The following is a 17,122-nucleotide window of genomic DNA, read 5'->3' as shown; positions in this document are numbered from 1 at the left end:
TTGTGTAAAATAGTTTATTTATTAGACACTATAATCAAATATTGCATCTTACGAGCACACAAACCAGTCAAGACTAGTCACTTACTGAATCACACACGCTATAAATAGTCAGCATCAATTGGAAGTCATTATTGAATATTTACAAGCAGCCTGGCAGAGACATTCTGCTGATGCAATCGTAAAAGCATATTGCAAAAACTGCCCGTGTTAGACACTGCGACCAGGTGAGTTCTTGCTCCAGAGCAGCTCCACAAGTGGACACAAATGGACGGATTCAAGCTAGGATCCAAGAAAATGACTACAAAGTATCTCCAGTCATTATAGCCAGAAACTCCTCCATGCTTACTGCAACAAATATGTTCAAAAGTGTTAGTGTTGCCATGGAAACCTTTTTTGGTAGACTAATTGTGGATAGTATCTGGCATTCATCATGTTGTGAGCGCTACTATTGTTACCACGCTTAAGGGAAATTTTGCTGCTATTAATGTTCCAAGGTTGTCATGTAAGCTTAATGAATTGTTAATTTGCACTGTTTTATACATGAGTCGACCAGGCCACTTCCTATGAGTAGCGGTCCATACTCTGTTAATATCTGGTTGATGATTTTACATCAATGAACCAACCGACACAGCCAATAACTTTGGCATTGGTAATTGTGCCACCCATGACGCTGAAGCTTCAAGTTGTTCCCACTCGAAAATGGATAATATTTGTTACTGAGCATGACAAATCAACCCATTCCAGCTTTTTTACTACGGTTATAAATGCTGTGAGGCAACTCCAACAACTGGCAAGCATCACTCCTTAGACAAGCTTTCAAACAATATAACAAAAAATATTTATACAAGAAGCCCTGATCATTTTGTGCTATTCCTACCTCTTTCTCTAAAGCTTTGGGGTGAACCTTATCAGAAGCTATTGCTAACAGTTAACTGAGCAAGCTCTTCCGTTACTGAGCAACAAGGACAGTGTGCGAATACTAGATTTGCTACCACCCTCAAATTATTAGTCAGAACCTTGGGCTACCTCTGCAGTATTATGTCTTCTAGATTTCACAGACGCTTAACGCCTGCTACAAAGATGCTTTAATAACGTATTCGAAACAGAAAAAGTATTGAACTTGGAGGTAGGATCGGGCCTGTAACATCTATAAATTACGAAGCAGATATGAATAATATGAAGATATGAATAATTACAAATCATAAAATAATAGCAAAGAGACAGCACCAAATTGTGCTCATGCTTTTGTGATTGCTACTGATGACAAAAGCATGACCAAATTGCATAACTGGTCAGCATTGATCACAATGCTGACCAGTTATTGATGAAGTGTCCCTGTCACAGCGATGTACAAGAATTGTTTAATGTAATAAACTAATAATAGAGCCAACTTGTCCTTTCACCAATGATGAACCAGGGGTCTGCTTCATGAGAACTCGCGCAGTAAAATTTAACCAAAAACTTTTAGACCAGCAAAAACCTCCCAAATTTCCGCAGTCAATATAGGCCTATCTATTCAGATGAAAATGTAAAGGCGGGGAAGCATTGTCACAAACCTCTAAACTATCAGGAGAACGTAGGGTTTTTCATACTAATATCAGAAAAAATCAAAAATGTTCCTTCAAAAATTTACAAAGTTTGCCGTTGAATATAACTCACTTTCACCATCCTGATCCAAGTCAAACTCATCGATCATAGCCCTCAACTCATCATCGTCAATCGTTTCTCCAAGGTCTCTAAATATACGCACATCAAAGCAGTTTCAAAATGCCATATTAGACACACATTTTGTACCTACGCATTGAGTTGAGTTGGCTTAATAATTAAGGAGTTACTTTCTCTGTACAAGAGAAAGTAACTCCCAAAGCAATTATTTTCTGTCAGAGATGTGGACAACAAAATACGCCACTATCTCTATCTATTCTGATACCATTCTATTATTGCTACAGCCCAATCTAATAAACTTCATCCAAGATTTTAATGAGACTAGCAAATGAATAACCTTCATCTTTTGTAAATATTAACAGCAAAAAATAAGATATTACCGGCAAAAAATTGAATATTAACAGCAAAGAATAAAATATAAAATGCATATGTAATTATATACTTAATACACTAATTTTAACCGGTGGCTGTCTGTTTAGCATCTATGAATAGGTGCTGCTGGCTAGAGATAACTACAATGAAATTGCAAAGTATACTTCAATGGAATGCCAGATCAGCTATCTACATCCTAAACCAGAAAGAAGAAAATAAATAGCATTTGATCATTGTGGACTAGCTGAAAAACCGTACTAAAACTTCATCAATAATAGTCTAAGATTTGTGACTAGAAATACATTTATTGATAGTAAACGACTAAATAATCTTCCAAGATTAGTATAAATATTACATCTACTATATAAACGGCAATCGTTGTTTGTCTATCTATCTGTCTATCCGCTTTATAGAGTACCGTACTTTTCGGACTATTACCCGCTACTAGGTATCTAGGGCGCATTAACGAGAATCTCCGCTTAGTACACGCCTCTATACATAACCTATTCATCGGTTTTACACAAAAACACGTCATCTCCGGTTAGCGCGCGCCTCTTTACGGCGCCCAACGACACTGGCGCGTTTGAAACAGCAAATTTGCTGCCATGTTAAAAAGCACCCTCCTGAGTTCGGCGGCCTATACAGCTATACAAATGTACTAATCAATAAATAAAATAAATTAATGAATAGTAATTTACATGCGATTAATTTTTACTGCCAACGTGTACCGAGAAGATCACGCGAACGTTGGTTTCTTGCGGTCACTGGAAAATGCAGTTCTCTCCTACTAAATTTCTACATAAAAAAGGTAAGCATTTCTTAATCAATGTTGTATTGTCTATGAATTGCCACACTTCCACTGCATAACCCTTTCACTTGCGTCCGTGTACAAATTTAGCTATCGGCCTACTGCCAGCAATTTTGCCGATATTGCTTAATATGTATACATTATTTTTTCAATTTCAAACTCGATCTAGAACGTTTGTTTTGGTTATATATTTCATTTTGCCAACATGTTAACAAGCACTGCTATACAAAAAATTCGTTGTGTCTATACTTTGTGCGTTTTAATTATCTGTGTAATCACAAAAATCTGAAACGTCTATAATTTCATCAACATAAGTAGTTATTTGTTTTTTTAACTCGGATGCATTTAATGAACTCGCACAAAAAATCTTCGTTTTTATGTTGGAAATTCTCAAACGAAGATTTAAAAATAAATTTTAGGCTAATTTTATAGAGAAATCTTCGGACAACACTGTCACTACTATGAAAGTCTTAAAGATCGTTGTTATGTTATCAACGAATAATAAAATTCAGTTGCTAGCAATTGCTGGGAAAGTTGCAAATATGCGTCTACGGTGGTCGACCATAGAAAACGCATAAATGAGTCTACTTCGGAGAAAGGGTTAAAAACGTTGGATTTGCCACTGTTTGTGATAGTAAACATGTTCATTTCCTTCCGCAGCTGAGTTACTCTTACTTATTTTCCAGCTACGAGTACTACAGAACTACAGCTACTACAGAACTTGCACGGGCACTCCGAGCTTTGCGATAGGCGACGGTGAGAAGAAAGCAAGCAGTTTATATTACAAAAAAAAGCACACCATCTCATTCAATTTTAGAAATGCTTGAAGCAGTGCAATGCCTTCCAAAAAGCCTACAGCCCAAACGCAAGAACAGATTGATTCCCGTAGAGAAAGAGACCGAATTCGCAAAGCAGCAGCTAGACGAGCAGAAACTGCAGAGCAAACACAGCTACGCCCACAACGAAGCGGAACTGTTACTGCAGCTGCTAGAAGTGCAGAAACTGCAGAGCAAACACAGCTACGCCTACAACGAAACAGAATAGCTACTACATCTGCTAGAAGTGCAGAAACTGCAGAGCAAACACAGCTACGCCTACAACGAAACAGAATAGCAGCGGCTAGAAGAGCGGAAACTGCTGAACAAACACAGGTACATCGATAGCAGGCCAGGATAGATGCTGCAGCCGCTAGAAGTGCAGAAACTACTGAACCGACCTAGCAGCGACTCAAACGGCTCAGAGCAGCCGCTACTTCGGCCAGACGTGCAGAAACCTCCGAGCAGATGCAGCAGCGACAAGAACATGACGCACTAGCTACAACAGCTGCTAGGCGAGCTGCATTTTCTGAGCAGATGAAACGGCGACAACAGCGAGATGCACTAACTACAGCAGCTGCTACCAGGCGCCGCGTATGGACAGAAAACTTCGCACTTGACTACAGTCCTGCAACACAGTATAGGGCCAAATTTTTCTAAGGGACGAATGTCCAAAAATGCTCCAGATGTAATGCCTTACATTGGAAAGGCGAGAGGCCATATAGTAGTTATATAGTTTATATAGTACGAAAGTGCTCCAGATGTAATGCTTTACGTTGAAAAGGCGAGAGGCCATATATGTAGTTTATATAGTAGATTTTATTGATAATAAATTTTATCAACGACCACATTACTGCTGCACAGTTTGTATATACAATGTCAAAACACAGGCTATAGACGAAGAGCTGGTGAGTCATGATTAGTGTTTCAAGCATGTAGAAGTCTCAATTCAATAAATGCTGGCGATAGCTTAGCAGTGCAATAGCAAAATATTTTCTAGAATTTCTTAAAATATGTAAAACTTTTCAATACTGCCAGTTTGAAGAACTTCAGTTTGCCTAGCAATGTCAATTTCATTATATCAGTTCTGTGTATAAAATTAGGACAATTCCGATTTGAGTGGTTCGAGACTGATGCATTGTAGACTAGCTGTAAAACACATTGCATATTTATATTGGTCTGTCCAACATTATTGACATGTACAACTGCATATGTGTATGCAGTCAGATCAGCACAAAAATTTCAGTAGATTGCATGTTTGGAGTTGTTTTACAGTATGAAAGACAACTCTCAATAAAACTATTGCTTTACGTAAATCTGTTCCCGAACACGGGTAATGCAGCTAGTTATTCATAAAGTAACTGATAGAGGTTTGCTCTATGATCCTTTACCTAAATTGTGTGACACCCGTAAAATAACCCTTAATTTGTAAGTTAATAGACCATGGCACTATCCTTCGCGCAGTACAAAACTTAAAACTTGTATAATGAGAACACGACTTCTCAAGTAGAAATTACTACAATATATATAGAATAGTGTTGTTATAGTACTATTATATAGACTATATATCCGTTTCTGCTAAAAATGCCCTCATCTTGGCATCAATACCAATGTGATAGTTAAATGTATTGATTGATAATGGCCAATATACTTTTTACTAACATCAGATACCTTTTGTAAATGTATCTGATCTGTTACAATGGCTAACCATTGCAACAGTATCCTAACAGATAACCTATACCATATCTATCACTCAGATATACATATTCAATGAACCCTGGTATTGGTAAATTGCTTTTGTCATGCCTGAACAACATAGGCATTAAATTTCTATTAACAAGCTAGTGATACTTCTACGCACTAGCATTATGAAATTAAATTGGGTGGACAACTTCCACTGGTATCAGGTTGGTTTTCAGGGAGAATCATTACACCAGATTGACGTCTGGATAAGCAGGCACACTTTAGATCTCCAGTTTCTATTGCTTGATATCATAGAATGAGCCCGTGTCTATGGACCGTTTTAAGTGAACAGCTCGTTTTACACTTTTGAAAACCGCTGTTCTTAACACAAAAACTGTTGGTACTCCTGATTTTCTGTTGCTACATTCTAATGTTTGAAACGCAGTAAAACTAATTAGCGACAGCCTGTAGGACGTAACCTCCTGATAAAAAGACTCACCTGGCGACCCTGCGAAGATTTCTTAGGCTAATCTTGCCAGAATTGTCATCATCAAACAGTGTAAAAGCTTTCGACATTTCCTCTTCTGGATCTCGATCCAACATCATATCTGTGACTAAAAAGGAGGATGGACAACTCCATGGTAAATGCGGCTAATATAAACTATGGCCAATTCCATATAAGAACTAATAGTGACTCATCAATGCCTGTGGTACAGATAATATAGAGAGTTGTATAAACAAGACCAGACAATATGACAACAAAAGTTAGAGAGAGAGAAAGGGACAGTTGACAAATAACACCATGAAGCTACATGAGTGGATGCGACAGGGAATACAAGTGTGGCAGGTGACACAGCTGGCTGAATTAGTGACAAGTTGCCCAGATATCCCAGATGCCTTAATCAAATACGACAGTAACATAGCATCTATATAAAAAAAGAAATATATATGTATATACTAGCAGAATGCCCGGCGTCGCATGGGTAATAAAAAAGTTTTTGCACAGAAAATTTATTTGCAATCAGCATACAACATATAGCATTCTAACATATAAATGAAGGTGTTTGCGTATTTCTGTTTACTGTGTCTATTTCTGAATTTTATTACTATGTTTATTTACTGGCTGCAGTGCCTAATACAGATCTATTCAGATTGCAATAGTCCTGTTGGCCATGTGAGTTTTAGCATTTTTCTTCACGTATACGCACATATTTTCCTTCTGATATGACTTTACATATAACGCTAGCTGAAGTGCTAAACGTGAAGCCATTAATGATTGACTGTTGTAATAAGTATGTGCACATTTATTCAACTACAGTGTATTGGATAAATGCCTGTCTGCAGAACTGGAGGTTTTGAGTTCAAATCTGGTGCGCAGCAAATTTTTCATTCCTAAAACTTCATCGCTATGACTGGACACGCAGACAGACAGAATACAGCAAAACAATAATATATATGTAGTAGCCGAATGCCAAGCATTACCCGGGTAATAAAAAAAGTTTTTGTACAGAAAATTTATTTTTATTTAACATATGTGTCATGATCACAGAAACCATGGTTAAGTCGGGATTATAAGATTTAGAGTTATTTGCATTAACAGAAGGAGAAAATTCTCATTTATTTTGCAAAAAAAATTTTAATTCTAGCTTAATTACAGCAGATTTTATGGTCAATAAACTGAATGCATGTTTACAATCAGTGCAAAAACATAGTTCCGAGAAAACTGGTGTTAAAGTCTGAGAAACGAAAACCGATGCACAGTTTTGTTTACATTTCGAAACATCATAGCAACCAATATTAAGAGGTTGTGATATTTATCTAGATTTCTGTCTTTATATCAAAAACATTATGCTGAATTTAAAAATCTAAACAGGTTTTGGCTGGTTGTCATAGAAATGGCTGTATATCTATAAGAAAATGTATTACCTAATTTTGCAGATATTAAAAACGGCTTGGCAGTGCCGCGGTATATGATATGATATATAGTATGATCAACAAAATGTTTAAAAAATAATAACAGTAACATATTGCACATCATCGGTCACTCTATACTTTGATCTTGCAAATTCGAATAATTTTTCTTATAATCAAATCTTATAAAATCGAATAATTATTCTTATAATTAAATATTGTAAAAATCTTATAAGAAAGGTTAGGAATATATCATGGTCATTCCCTTTACTTACACTGCTTTGGGCATCAGTTGGAATACCAAAGTACTCATTATAAGTGTCCAAAATGTCAGAATTATCCCTCAAATCGGCAAAAAAGAAACGATTACGTTTTTCGGACGCAATTTTTCAGTACTTCCCGTTTAGCATAGCAACGGTTTTAAGGGTTTTTTCCGAGGTTTTAAGACATTTATTATCTAAACTGACTTCAGATTCAGAAAGATCACTTTTTGATTGGTCCAGAAGCACGTGCTACAAAAATCCTTACCAAAATTATAAATTCAGTTAGTGCAACTTTAAAGTCGAATAACTCAACTTCGTGATTTGCGACTTAACCATGGTTTCTGTGACCGCGACCCATATAACAACAGCTCCCATTTTAACTTTCAAGCTTTATATCATGAAAAAATGTTTTGTAAGTTGAAAAAAATTAAGAGAAAAGATAAAAAAACTGTAAAGGTTTTCAAACTAAAATTGCTAAAAAATCAACTTTAATTGCTATAACTGGACACAGGGTCATAAGGACACAGGGTTTAACAGAAAGACAAAGACTGAAATTTATAAATAGAGATATTTATGTTTTTAGCTTCAGACTCACTAAAAGATTTGAAGTTCAATAAACTAGAATACAAAAATGATCATAGAACTGCCCTCCCTGAACTTCTGATAAGAACTCCTTTAGGTTTTGTTGTAAACCACTTTTGGTTCCTCTGCGATTTTTAGCAGAGGAAAACGAAATATTATGTAAGAAATACATGCCTACATGTTATATATCTAAAAGGGCATCAACCATCAAGCTATGCTGATGTGTTAGATATCACCATTTCCTTACCAACTTCATTGAAGTCATCAAATCCTATTTTACCACTGTTGTCCTTGTCATAGTCCCGCAAGATTTTAAGAACCTCAGCTTTCTTTCTCTCAAAACCAAGAGCCTTGAGGGAGACCTACATGACAACAAATATTCACCTTGACAGATACTAGTGCATCAGATTCACCATGGATACAAGCATTACAATGAGAAAAATAAAGGAAAAAGACATCAAACTTTTTAGGTTTGGTCAATGAAAGTTATTGTCAATAAGCGTTGACGGTTTGCTTACCACCAAGTTATTCAAAAGTGATCGAGAAAAGATAAATGTATTATTAACATGTTGTATTTCGGATTTAATGTGCGGTTAAATATCACTGATTTCAACCAATATTTCATCAAGTTAGCCTTACAAATTAGTTGTTTACTCATGCCACACATCAGATGACATGTGAAGACAACTCCTTTATGAAGTTCACTTGATGAAATACCAAAAACACTTTTTCTACCCAATACATTGACCCAAGAAGAACTGTACTAACACAATTTCTCAAAGCAACTACAACCTGCACTATATTCAAGCTAAAAGTAAAAATAAAACTGTACATAAAACATAATTGACTAACTTTAAGTTCATGGTAGTCGATCATACGATCCTTGTCGGAGTCAAACAGTTCAAAAGCTTCACGAATCTCCTGCTTCTGTTCATCTGTGAGTTCCCTCCTTCTTTTGGGTCGCCCAAACCTCTCGGTCCTTGCTATCTCTGACCTGCTCAAACATTCACTTTTTATCATATTCCTATTACCAGGGACAACGGCCTGGTCAGCGGAGTGCACAGGGCTGTTATTCATAAGTGATTAAAGAGTGAATTAAGAGTAATGCATAAACTGTGAATTTTTAAACAGCTAATCAACAAGCATTACTTTCTAACAAGTTTTAATCAATTATAACATCTTCCTTGAACCAATAAGCTTTGCCAATAGACAATTAGGTGATGCATTCAATGCTAACCTAGGAAAAAATTGCTGTGACAAATATTTTAAGCCCACCCAATTGACAAGTAAGGAATACTTTGGCTTTTTAGCGTCTCCTATGACTATCGCATCTAATAAATAAATGATCTATTTTTTCACTAATGAATCCCGACTGTCATCAAGCAATCTTCGTGTGAAGCAATAAAAGATATGCAAAACATAGTGTTAGAAAAAGACCACTGATTCGCCTGCATGTCTTCGGACCACCATGTCATTGATGGTCAGTCGGTAAAAATTGTAGAAAATGATAAAAATTTTGACTCACCTAAAATGCAAACAATTATTGGTGTAACACTCAATAATGCTTGTGCAAAGAACTTTTAAAAAACTTTGTCCACAAAAACAAAGCAAACACCATAGCTGTTTCAGTAATTTCTCTTTCTGCTTTTGTCAGATAGGACTAGCTAGTAGGCGTGCAACTATGGTTAATTATATATTTTTAATATATTAATACAATATGCTGCTACAATAAACAATGCAGAGCTACAAGTATAATCGGTCAATCAATTTAAATAGCTTGGAAGGAAAGATATTTTATTTAGCCTTCTACTAAATGACTTTTCTATGAAAAAACAATATGTTCTATTATGAACTATAAAACTAAATTACCATCTATTATGATTTCTGATGAAAATGGATAAAAACAAAAGAGAGGGATAAACAAAACTGTGAGAGAAAGAAAATAGATTAAACATGAGTAAAAAGTGTCATGCAGATTGTTGTTTATGGTTTCACAAATAGACATGGAACAAAAAACCCACGCAATACAATGGAGGTCTCAGAACAATTGTATGTTACATACGCTTTTAAAATTAACAATTGAGAGAAACCATTTTGTTACATTTGAGTCATTGTATCTTTAATGGCTTGTTTACTATACATATATTGAGTCTTATAGCTAGAATTAACTACATAGAAACTATCAAATGCACAGAGGCTATCAATAAAAACATGGGTCATATTTTTATTTTAATAACTATACTAAAAGTCTTATTACTAGAATAGTCTTACTAAAGGTCAATCTTTTAACACTACCTTAAAAACCTCTATTCTACTTAAAAATCCACCTTCAAACCATATACAGAACACGTTGATGGTTTATGATTATTAATGCAGTGTTGTTTTCATGGCTCAGTTCATGAAAAGTATTATTATTATTAGTGGCAACTCTTGGAGCTTTGAAAAATAAAAAATATATCTTTTGAAAGTAATGTTTTTACCATCCAAATTGAAAGAACTGTGTTGATAGGGTTATAACATCATATCGACTAATAAAACTATCCTATAATGTATGTTCCAGGCTTCTAGCAGTGATGTATCATAACAAAGAATAATTAACAATCATCGCTTTGAATTATGGATATGATAAATGGAGCCTTTGAGTGTTATATTATCTTAAATTCAAAGGTAGTATGAGCTCTGTTATCAATAACGCCCATGTAGGAACTAAATGTTCTCCATAGAGCTTCCTTACGACAGCCTTAGGCTAGGTGATTACAACCAAAAAAAATTGAAATAAAAGCTCTTGTAGAAAAGTTTAACAAAAATTATTGGATCAACAAACGTTGGGATAGTGGTCTAAGATGAGATTTGCGTAGTTTTTCAGTGTCTATAAAGCGTGCTAATCGAAATGGTGTAGGGGTGTCATGGATAAGCCTCGAGTGCAATGGTTTCAGTAAGCTGCAAAAGTTTTTACAGATTAAGGACTTAGGGAGTTAGCTTATCATGGAGTTAGCTGTTTTTAAAAGAACTAAACTTAATTAATTTCTCAAATCTCTGACCCTACTTGATCTTATGTCATTCAAATAGCATGCAATATTTCAGTAGCTCATGTACACTAACTGAATTAGTGTTATTAAAATGTTATACTCAGGACCTCTACACAACCGAAAATCACTCCGTAAAAATACTAGCTTTTGAGGGTTCTCAGTCAAATTTAGCACTTCACATGCAGGGGCTATTTGTTAGGATGTTTTACCTTCAACATAGCAAACATTGGCTTTTTCTATTTTCTACTATAATACTGTTGACAGGTTTAGACGGTAGAATTATGCTGAATTGTTTGTATATGAATGTGATGAAAAGATTTAAGTTAAAACCATGTAAACAAGACCGCTGACAGAAATGGTTGCATTTCATCATTAATATAATTGAAACAGTCTAAACATTATTGACTGTGTGGAATGAGTGTGAAAGGGTTTGCACCAATAGCTAAATTCACCGTCATTCATCGCAGATTTACAGCTAAATTCAACACATGCATAAAATTTTATTGCTCACTGGCGGTTGCTCACACTGATAGCAGAACTAGCACTCAGTGTGTGATGCTAATTGGCACTTCCAGCAACAAAAAGGTAAACATAGCATGAATTTTTAACTCGGATAAAAAATAGGGGAATCAGTTTCACGTAATTTCTCTGCAAGAAAGCCAGCAGTAATTTCAAATTAGTTTTAGTTAAAAGAGAGAAGCATCAGTAACGTGCATATCAATGATTACACTTTTTTGAACAACAAACAAATCATGGCTTCCAGCAAAGTTGCATTTTTAATGGTTCATATAAAACTCAAAATTGTAAACCAACTACAAGAAAAAATAGTTAGGTATATTTTATAAACTATCAGGCTGCAAAAATGCACAGAGTAAACATCTGAAGCTTTCTAAAACATTGAAGAAAGCAATATTTTATGATGCATTACATTAGAAACTGTCGCTTTGGACAGCTTTGTAAAAATATAACCATTTATTACAACTAGTTCTGTCATTCATTTAAATACTAACAGTTATTCACTATGTTTGTTATCTAGTCTCGGTGAGTCAAAACACAGTCTTTTGACATACTATCCATCTATAAGAAATCCCGCAGATGATTTCTCAAGATGATCAGATATTTACCCACTAAAATCCTCAAAATGAGGCAACAGTGTGAGAACTCTTTGCAAAAAACTCTGCACAATGTTTTAATTTTACTTTTATTAGTAATTATGTATATACATATATATATTTTTTTATTAATTAGTATTTGTATTAGTAATATTTTGCAGTTTAGATTAAAAGTAAGACAGTGCAGAAAATAAATAAAATACACCTACAAGTACTCACTCATCTACAACTCTACTTGGTTTGTCACAAATGTCTCTGGTTGTTCTTGACCAGAAAGAGTTGAATAATGCAGTGGTCTTTATAGCTGGCACAAACAAGCCCTTTTTTGTCTTGTATTGTGTGAGTGCTTTTTTAAAATATGAAATGAGTCTTCTATGAGATTGCTTGCTTTCACCTTTACAAAAAGATTTAACCTTTTATCTTGTCTTCTCTTCGACAGTGAAGGAAAAGTTGTGTCAGCTCCTAGCTTAGTAAAACTAACTGTATTTTTCAAACGAAAAATAAAACGAAGAGCTTTATTTTGAATTTTTTCTAATTTTTCAATGTCATTTTTCAGGTATGGATCCCAAACCTGACACCCGTATTCAAGAATTGGTCAAACAAGGGTCTCGTAAGCTACTTTTTTAGTGTTGGTGTCTACATCTTTTCAAACTCTTTTAAGCATTCCAAGAAGTCTGGAAGCTTTGGAAGAAACATTATTTATGCCTTTCCCATTTGAGATCATTACTAAACTCAATACCTAAGTAGAGATGGGAATTGACATTCTGGAGCTGCTCACAACTAAGAAAAACCTTTGTTGTGAGTCCATTTCCTCTACTAAAAATACTGAGCACTTTTTAGCATTAAAAGATGGTTGCCATGTTTTGACCCAAAGTTCAAGTTTAATAAGGTCAAGTTGTAGAATGTTATTTTTATCTCGGGTATTATAAAGCAAAGCATCATCTGCAAATAATCGACATTTAGATGTAATACCTGAAAGTAAATCGTTTATGTAAATTAAAAATAACAAGGGTCCTAACACAGATCCCTGAGGTACCCCTGACACAATTTCACAACATGATGACTCCTGGCCATCGACTAAAACTGCCTGTTTTCGATTACTGAGGATTAATTTTTAACCCGGTTTACAATGTCAAGGCTTGTTCCGATCTTAGCCAATTTAAATAAGCTTCTGGTGGCTCACTGAATCGAATGAATTGGAAAAATTCAGAATTATTAAAACTTTAATTAATCCGTGTTCTCGATTTATAGCTAGATCGTTAAACGTATAGACTAGCTGTGTGTCACATGACCTATCACTTCTAAAACCATATTGAGATTCGGTTAGGATGTTACTTTGATCAAAAAAAGAATGAATATGTTTTGCTAATATATGCTCTAGAAGTTTACAAGTTATGCAGGTAAGAAAAAAAAGGTCTGTAGTTGTTAGGCTGGCATCTGCTACCTTTCTTATAAATAAGTTTCACTCGAGCCATTTTCCACAATTCTGAGAGTACGCTTGTACTAAGAGTATATTTAAATATTTCTATTAATGTATGAGCAATACACCAGAGGAAAATTTTTTTACTAGTACACCAGTGATGTTGTCAGGAACACATAATTTAGATGTTTTAATGACTTGCAACAGCATGAACACCATCGGAGTCAACTATTAAATTAGACTGGTCTGAGGTTAAAGAGGCAAAATCCTCCCGGAGTTTTGATCCATCATCAGTTACAAAACGGACTAGAAAAAATCATTAAACATGGAAGCTTTTTCTTTAGGCAGTTTTGCTATTTCACCATTAAAAGATAAGTCTAGGATAATATCACTGCCAATCACCTTATGTTGTCTGATATATCTGTAGAAAGGTTTGCTATCACCTGAGAAAAGTGGCTTATAAAGCTTTACTGAAAGATGACTTTTTTTGAGTTGTTTTATTAGATGTTTGTTACGCTTCCTAACTATGTGGAATCTGTTGCTATTATAGTGAGTGGAAAATTTTTCATAGTTGAAGACGACTGTTTGTTTTTCAAAATATTTTTCAATTTTTCACTAAATTAGCCAGGCTGATCACAGGCAGTTTTGACTTTTGTGGGAACACTTTTTCTTTTTCTTCAAGATAAAAGGGGAAGGTCCGATTTAGTAAATTCACTGGTCAAAGTAAGTTCTCTGGTCCAAGTAAGTTCTCTGGTCAAAGTAAGTTTTCCGGTCAAAGTAAATTATCTGGTCAAAGTATTCACAGAAGGATTTATTTTTGTTGCAAAAAAGAGCATTTCGACTCATTGCAAATTTACATCATATTCCTGCATATATTATTCAAACGAATGATCTTTCCAACTCTCTGCATCTTCTTACTCTGCCTATGCTAAATATTTATTTTACTTCAATTCAATGTTTCAAGATCTTTCATGGTTTGTGTCCTCGTTTTTTACATGACAATTACAGGTTTTCAACTCATTTCAACTTACGTGATGTGAACAAATTGCATACAATCACTAACAATCATTTTGAAAATGTCATTGCCAGCTGCTTCAACAACCTTCCACCAAATATCCGTTCCCTTAGCAGAGAAAGGCATTTTAAACACTATTAGTCAGACTACTTATTCATATATATATATATATATATATATATATATATATATATATATATATATATATATATATATATATATATATATATATATATATACAGTGGTGTGCATAAACTTGGAATCACCAGTTAAATCTTCAAATATGTATGTTTATATGCTGTTGTCTAAGAAATTCTTTGGAGTTAAGTGTCTCAACCCCATCAATATATATATCATTTGAAAGGGGAAATTCTGAAGAACAAGATGATGCCAAATATTCGAAAATATTCTCAGATTTTTATCGCTGGGGTGGATCTACCGAAAGGCAGACTTATTGCAGGCTATGAATGTTGTTAGTGAAAATTGATAAAATAGGATACAAACAAACTCTTTTATACAAATTGGTGGCCCTGAAAAGGGCCGTTGGGTTATTGTTAGTCTTCAGAAGGACTGGTAAGGTGTCTTGAGCTGAGCATTAGTATTTTATTGGCCAGCCCTTGTTCTTGATCACCATCTGACACCGTCGAGGCATGCTGTTTACCAACTTTCTGAGCTCTTCAGGAGTGATGATGTGATGCCAAGCATAAATAATCTTCTCTATGAGCTCCCGTTTTGTCTTTGATTTATCTTTGCTGACTATTACACCAATACGCTGCCAAAGATTTTTAATGGGATTCAGGTCAGGGCTTTGTGCTGGCCAGTCTATTACCCTCACATTACTTCTGGTCATCCACTCCTTGACTCTCTTGGCACGGTGCATTGTCATCCTGGTAGTACCAGGGTTGGTCATTGCTGGTGAACAGGCTCCGAGCACTTGGAAGCATGACATCTTCCATGGTCTTGATGTATTTGTCTCCATTCATCATGCCTTCACAAATGGAGAGTCTTCCCACACCAAAAGCTGTCATGCAACCCCATACCATGACTCCAGTAGGGTGCTTGATGGTTGGTAGCGTACAAGCCGGGCTGTACTCCTCTCCAGTTCGTCTTCTCACATAACAATTTCCAGAGTGGTTTTGGATGGTAAATGTTGACTCATCACTGAACAAGACCCTTTGCCATTGGGCTGTTGTCCAGAACCGTTTATTTTTAGCCCACTCTAGACGATGCTTTCGCTGTTTCTCAGAAACTAAGGGCTTGCGCCTTGCCGCCTTCCAAACCATTTGCAAGCAGTCTTCTTCGCACTGTACTGGGGTGAATCTCAATATCTCTGTTGTCCTTGATCTCCTTACAAAGTTGAGTACTGTTCAGATGTCTGTCAGCGAGGGATCTTCGTACCAGGTACCGATCTTCACGAATAGTCGTCTTCTTGGGTCGTCCAGCAGAGTAGGTGGGTTTAAGACTGCCATTGGAGGTCCAAGTCTTGATTGCTGTGTAGACTGCCTTCTGAGAACAACCAATTTCCGCAGCCATTGTTTGAAAGCACATCTTCTGCTGATCAGATTGATATATAATATCTGGCATGGCATCATAATTGGCGGGAAAATAGAAAGCAAATGGAAGATCCAGTCGATATAGAGTGAACAAAACAATGTGATTCCAAGTTTATGCACACCACAGTATATATATATATACATATGGTTGAGCACTCTGATTTTAGTTTCAAGTAGGATACATTTGAATATATATACATATATATATATATTACTTATGTATATATATACTTAATACATACTTATAATATATATATATATATTACTTATAATATATATATATATATATATATATATATATATATATTACTTATAATATATATATATATATATATATATATATATAAGTAGTCCGTGCTAGTCAGTTCGAACTAGTTAGTGTTGGTGGAAGTGTTGTTGGAGGTGTTGGTGGTGACAGTATTATATGACACTATCAATGTTTTAATATTAACGTGTGTCATTTATCTGTTTTAAGCTTTGAATAATCATTAATTAGAAAGGCTTGGTACAAATATCACAAAAACCGCAATCTACATTCATCTATCGGCTCAGGTAGATTACTTTGTTGATTATGATATTGTTGAAAAAATGACGAATTGTTATTTTACATGGTTTATTATTAAATATTTCATAATAACCCTAAATTGCTCACCTCACCGAACTCATCACAAATAATTAAAAGATTCCTACGCCCACAAATAAAGCGCAAATAGAAACTCAAATTCAAGTTTTAAAAGCTTCACGCGTGAACTCGTTGATGTAGCCTACAATCCTAAATGTAACCAACAGGCGTAACCAAAGCGAGGCTTTCTATCATCTAATCAATTTTTGATGCTTTTAAAACACGCCTCTTTCTGCAGTGAAGCGTCACGGAGAATTCTCATGTGATTTTGA

General features: G+C 35.2%; 1 protein-coding gene across 1 annotated transcript; it reads right to left on the bottom strand.

The window, feature by feature from the left end:
• LOC137401205 (centrin-3-like) lies at positions 1-16,993 on the bottom strand. The gene is made up of 6 exons (XM_068087602.1): positions 16,881-16,993; positions 8,952-9,093; positions 8,347-8,461; positions 5,843-5,957; positions 1,660-1,736; positions 1-345 (listed from the first exon to the last, which is right to left on the bottom strand). The coding sequence occupies exons 1-6, from the start codon at positions 16,892-16,894 to the stop codon at positions 299-301; spliced, it is 510 nt and encodes a 169-aa protein (XP_067943703.1). The 5' UTR covers positions 16,895-16,993; the 3' UTR covers positions 1-298.
• Positions 16,994-17,122: the final 129 nt, after the last annotated feature.

The sequence above is a fragment of the Watersipora subatra genome, chromosome 7 (assembly GCF_963576615.1).
Source record: "Watersipora subatra chromosome 7, tzWatSuba1.1, whole genome shotgun sequence".
Lineage (NCBI taxonomy): Eukaryota > Metazoa > Bryozoa > Gymnolaemata > Cheilostomatida > Watersiporidae > Watersipora > Watersipora subatra.
The sequence above is the reverse complement of the archived record's forward strand: the minus strand, read 5'-3'. Positions and strand labels throughout refer to the sequence as shown.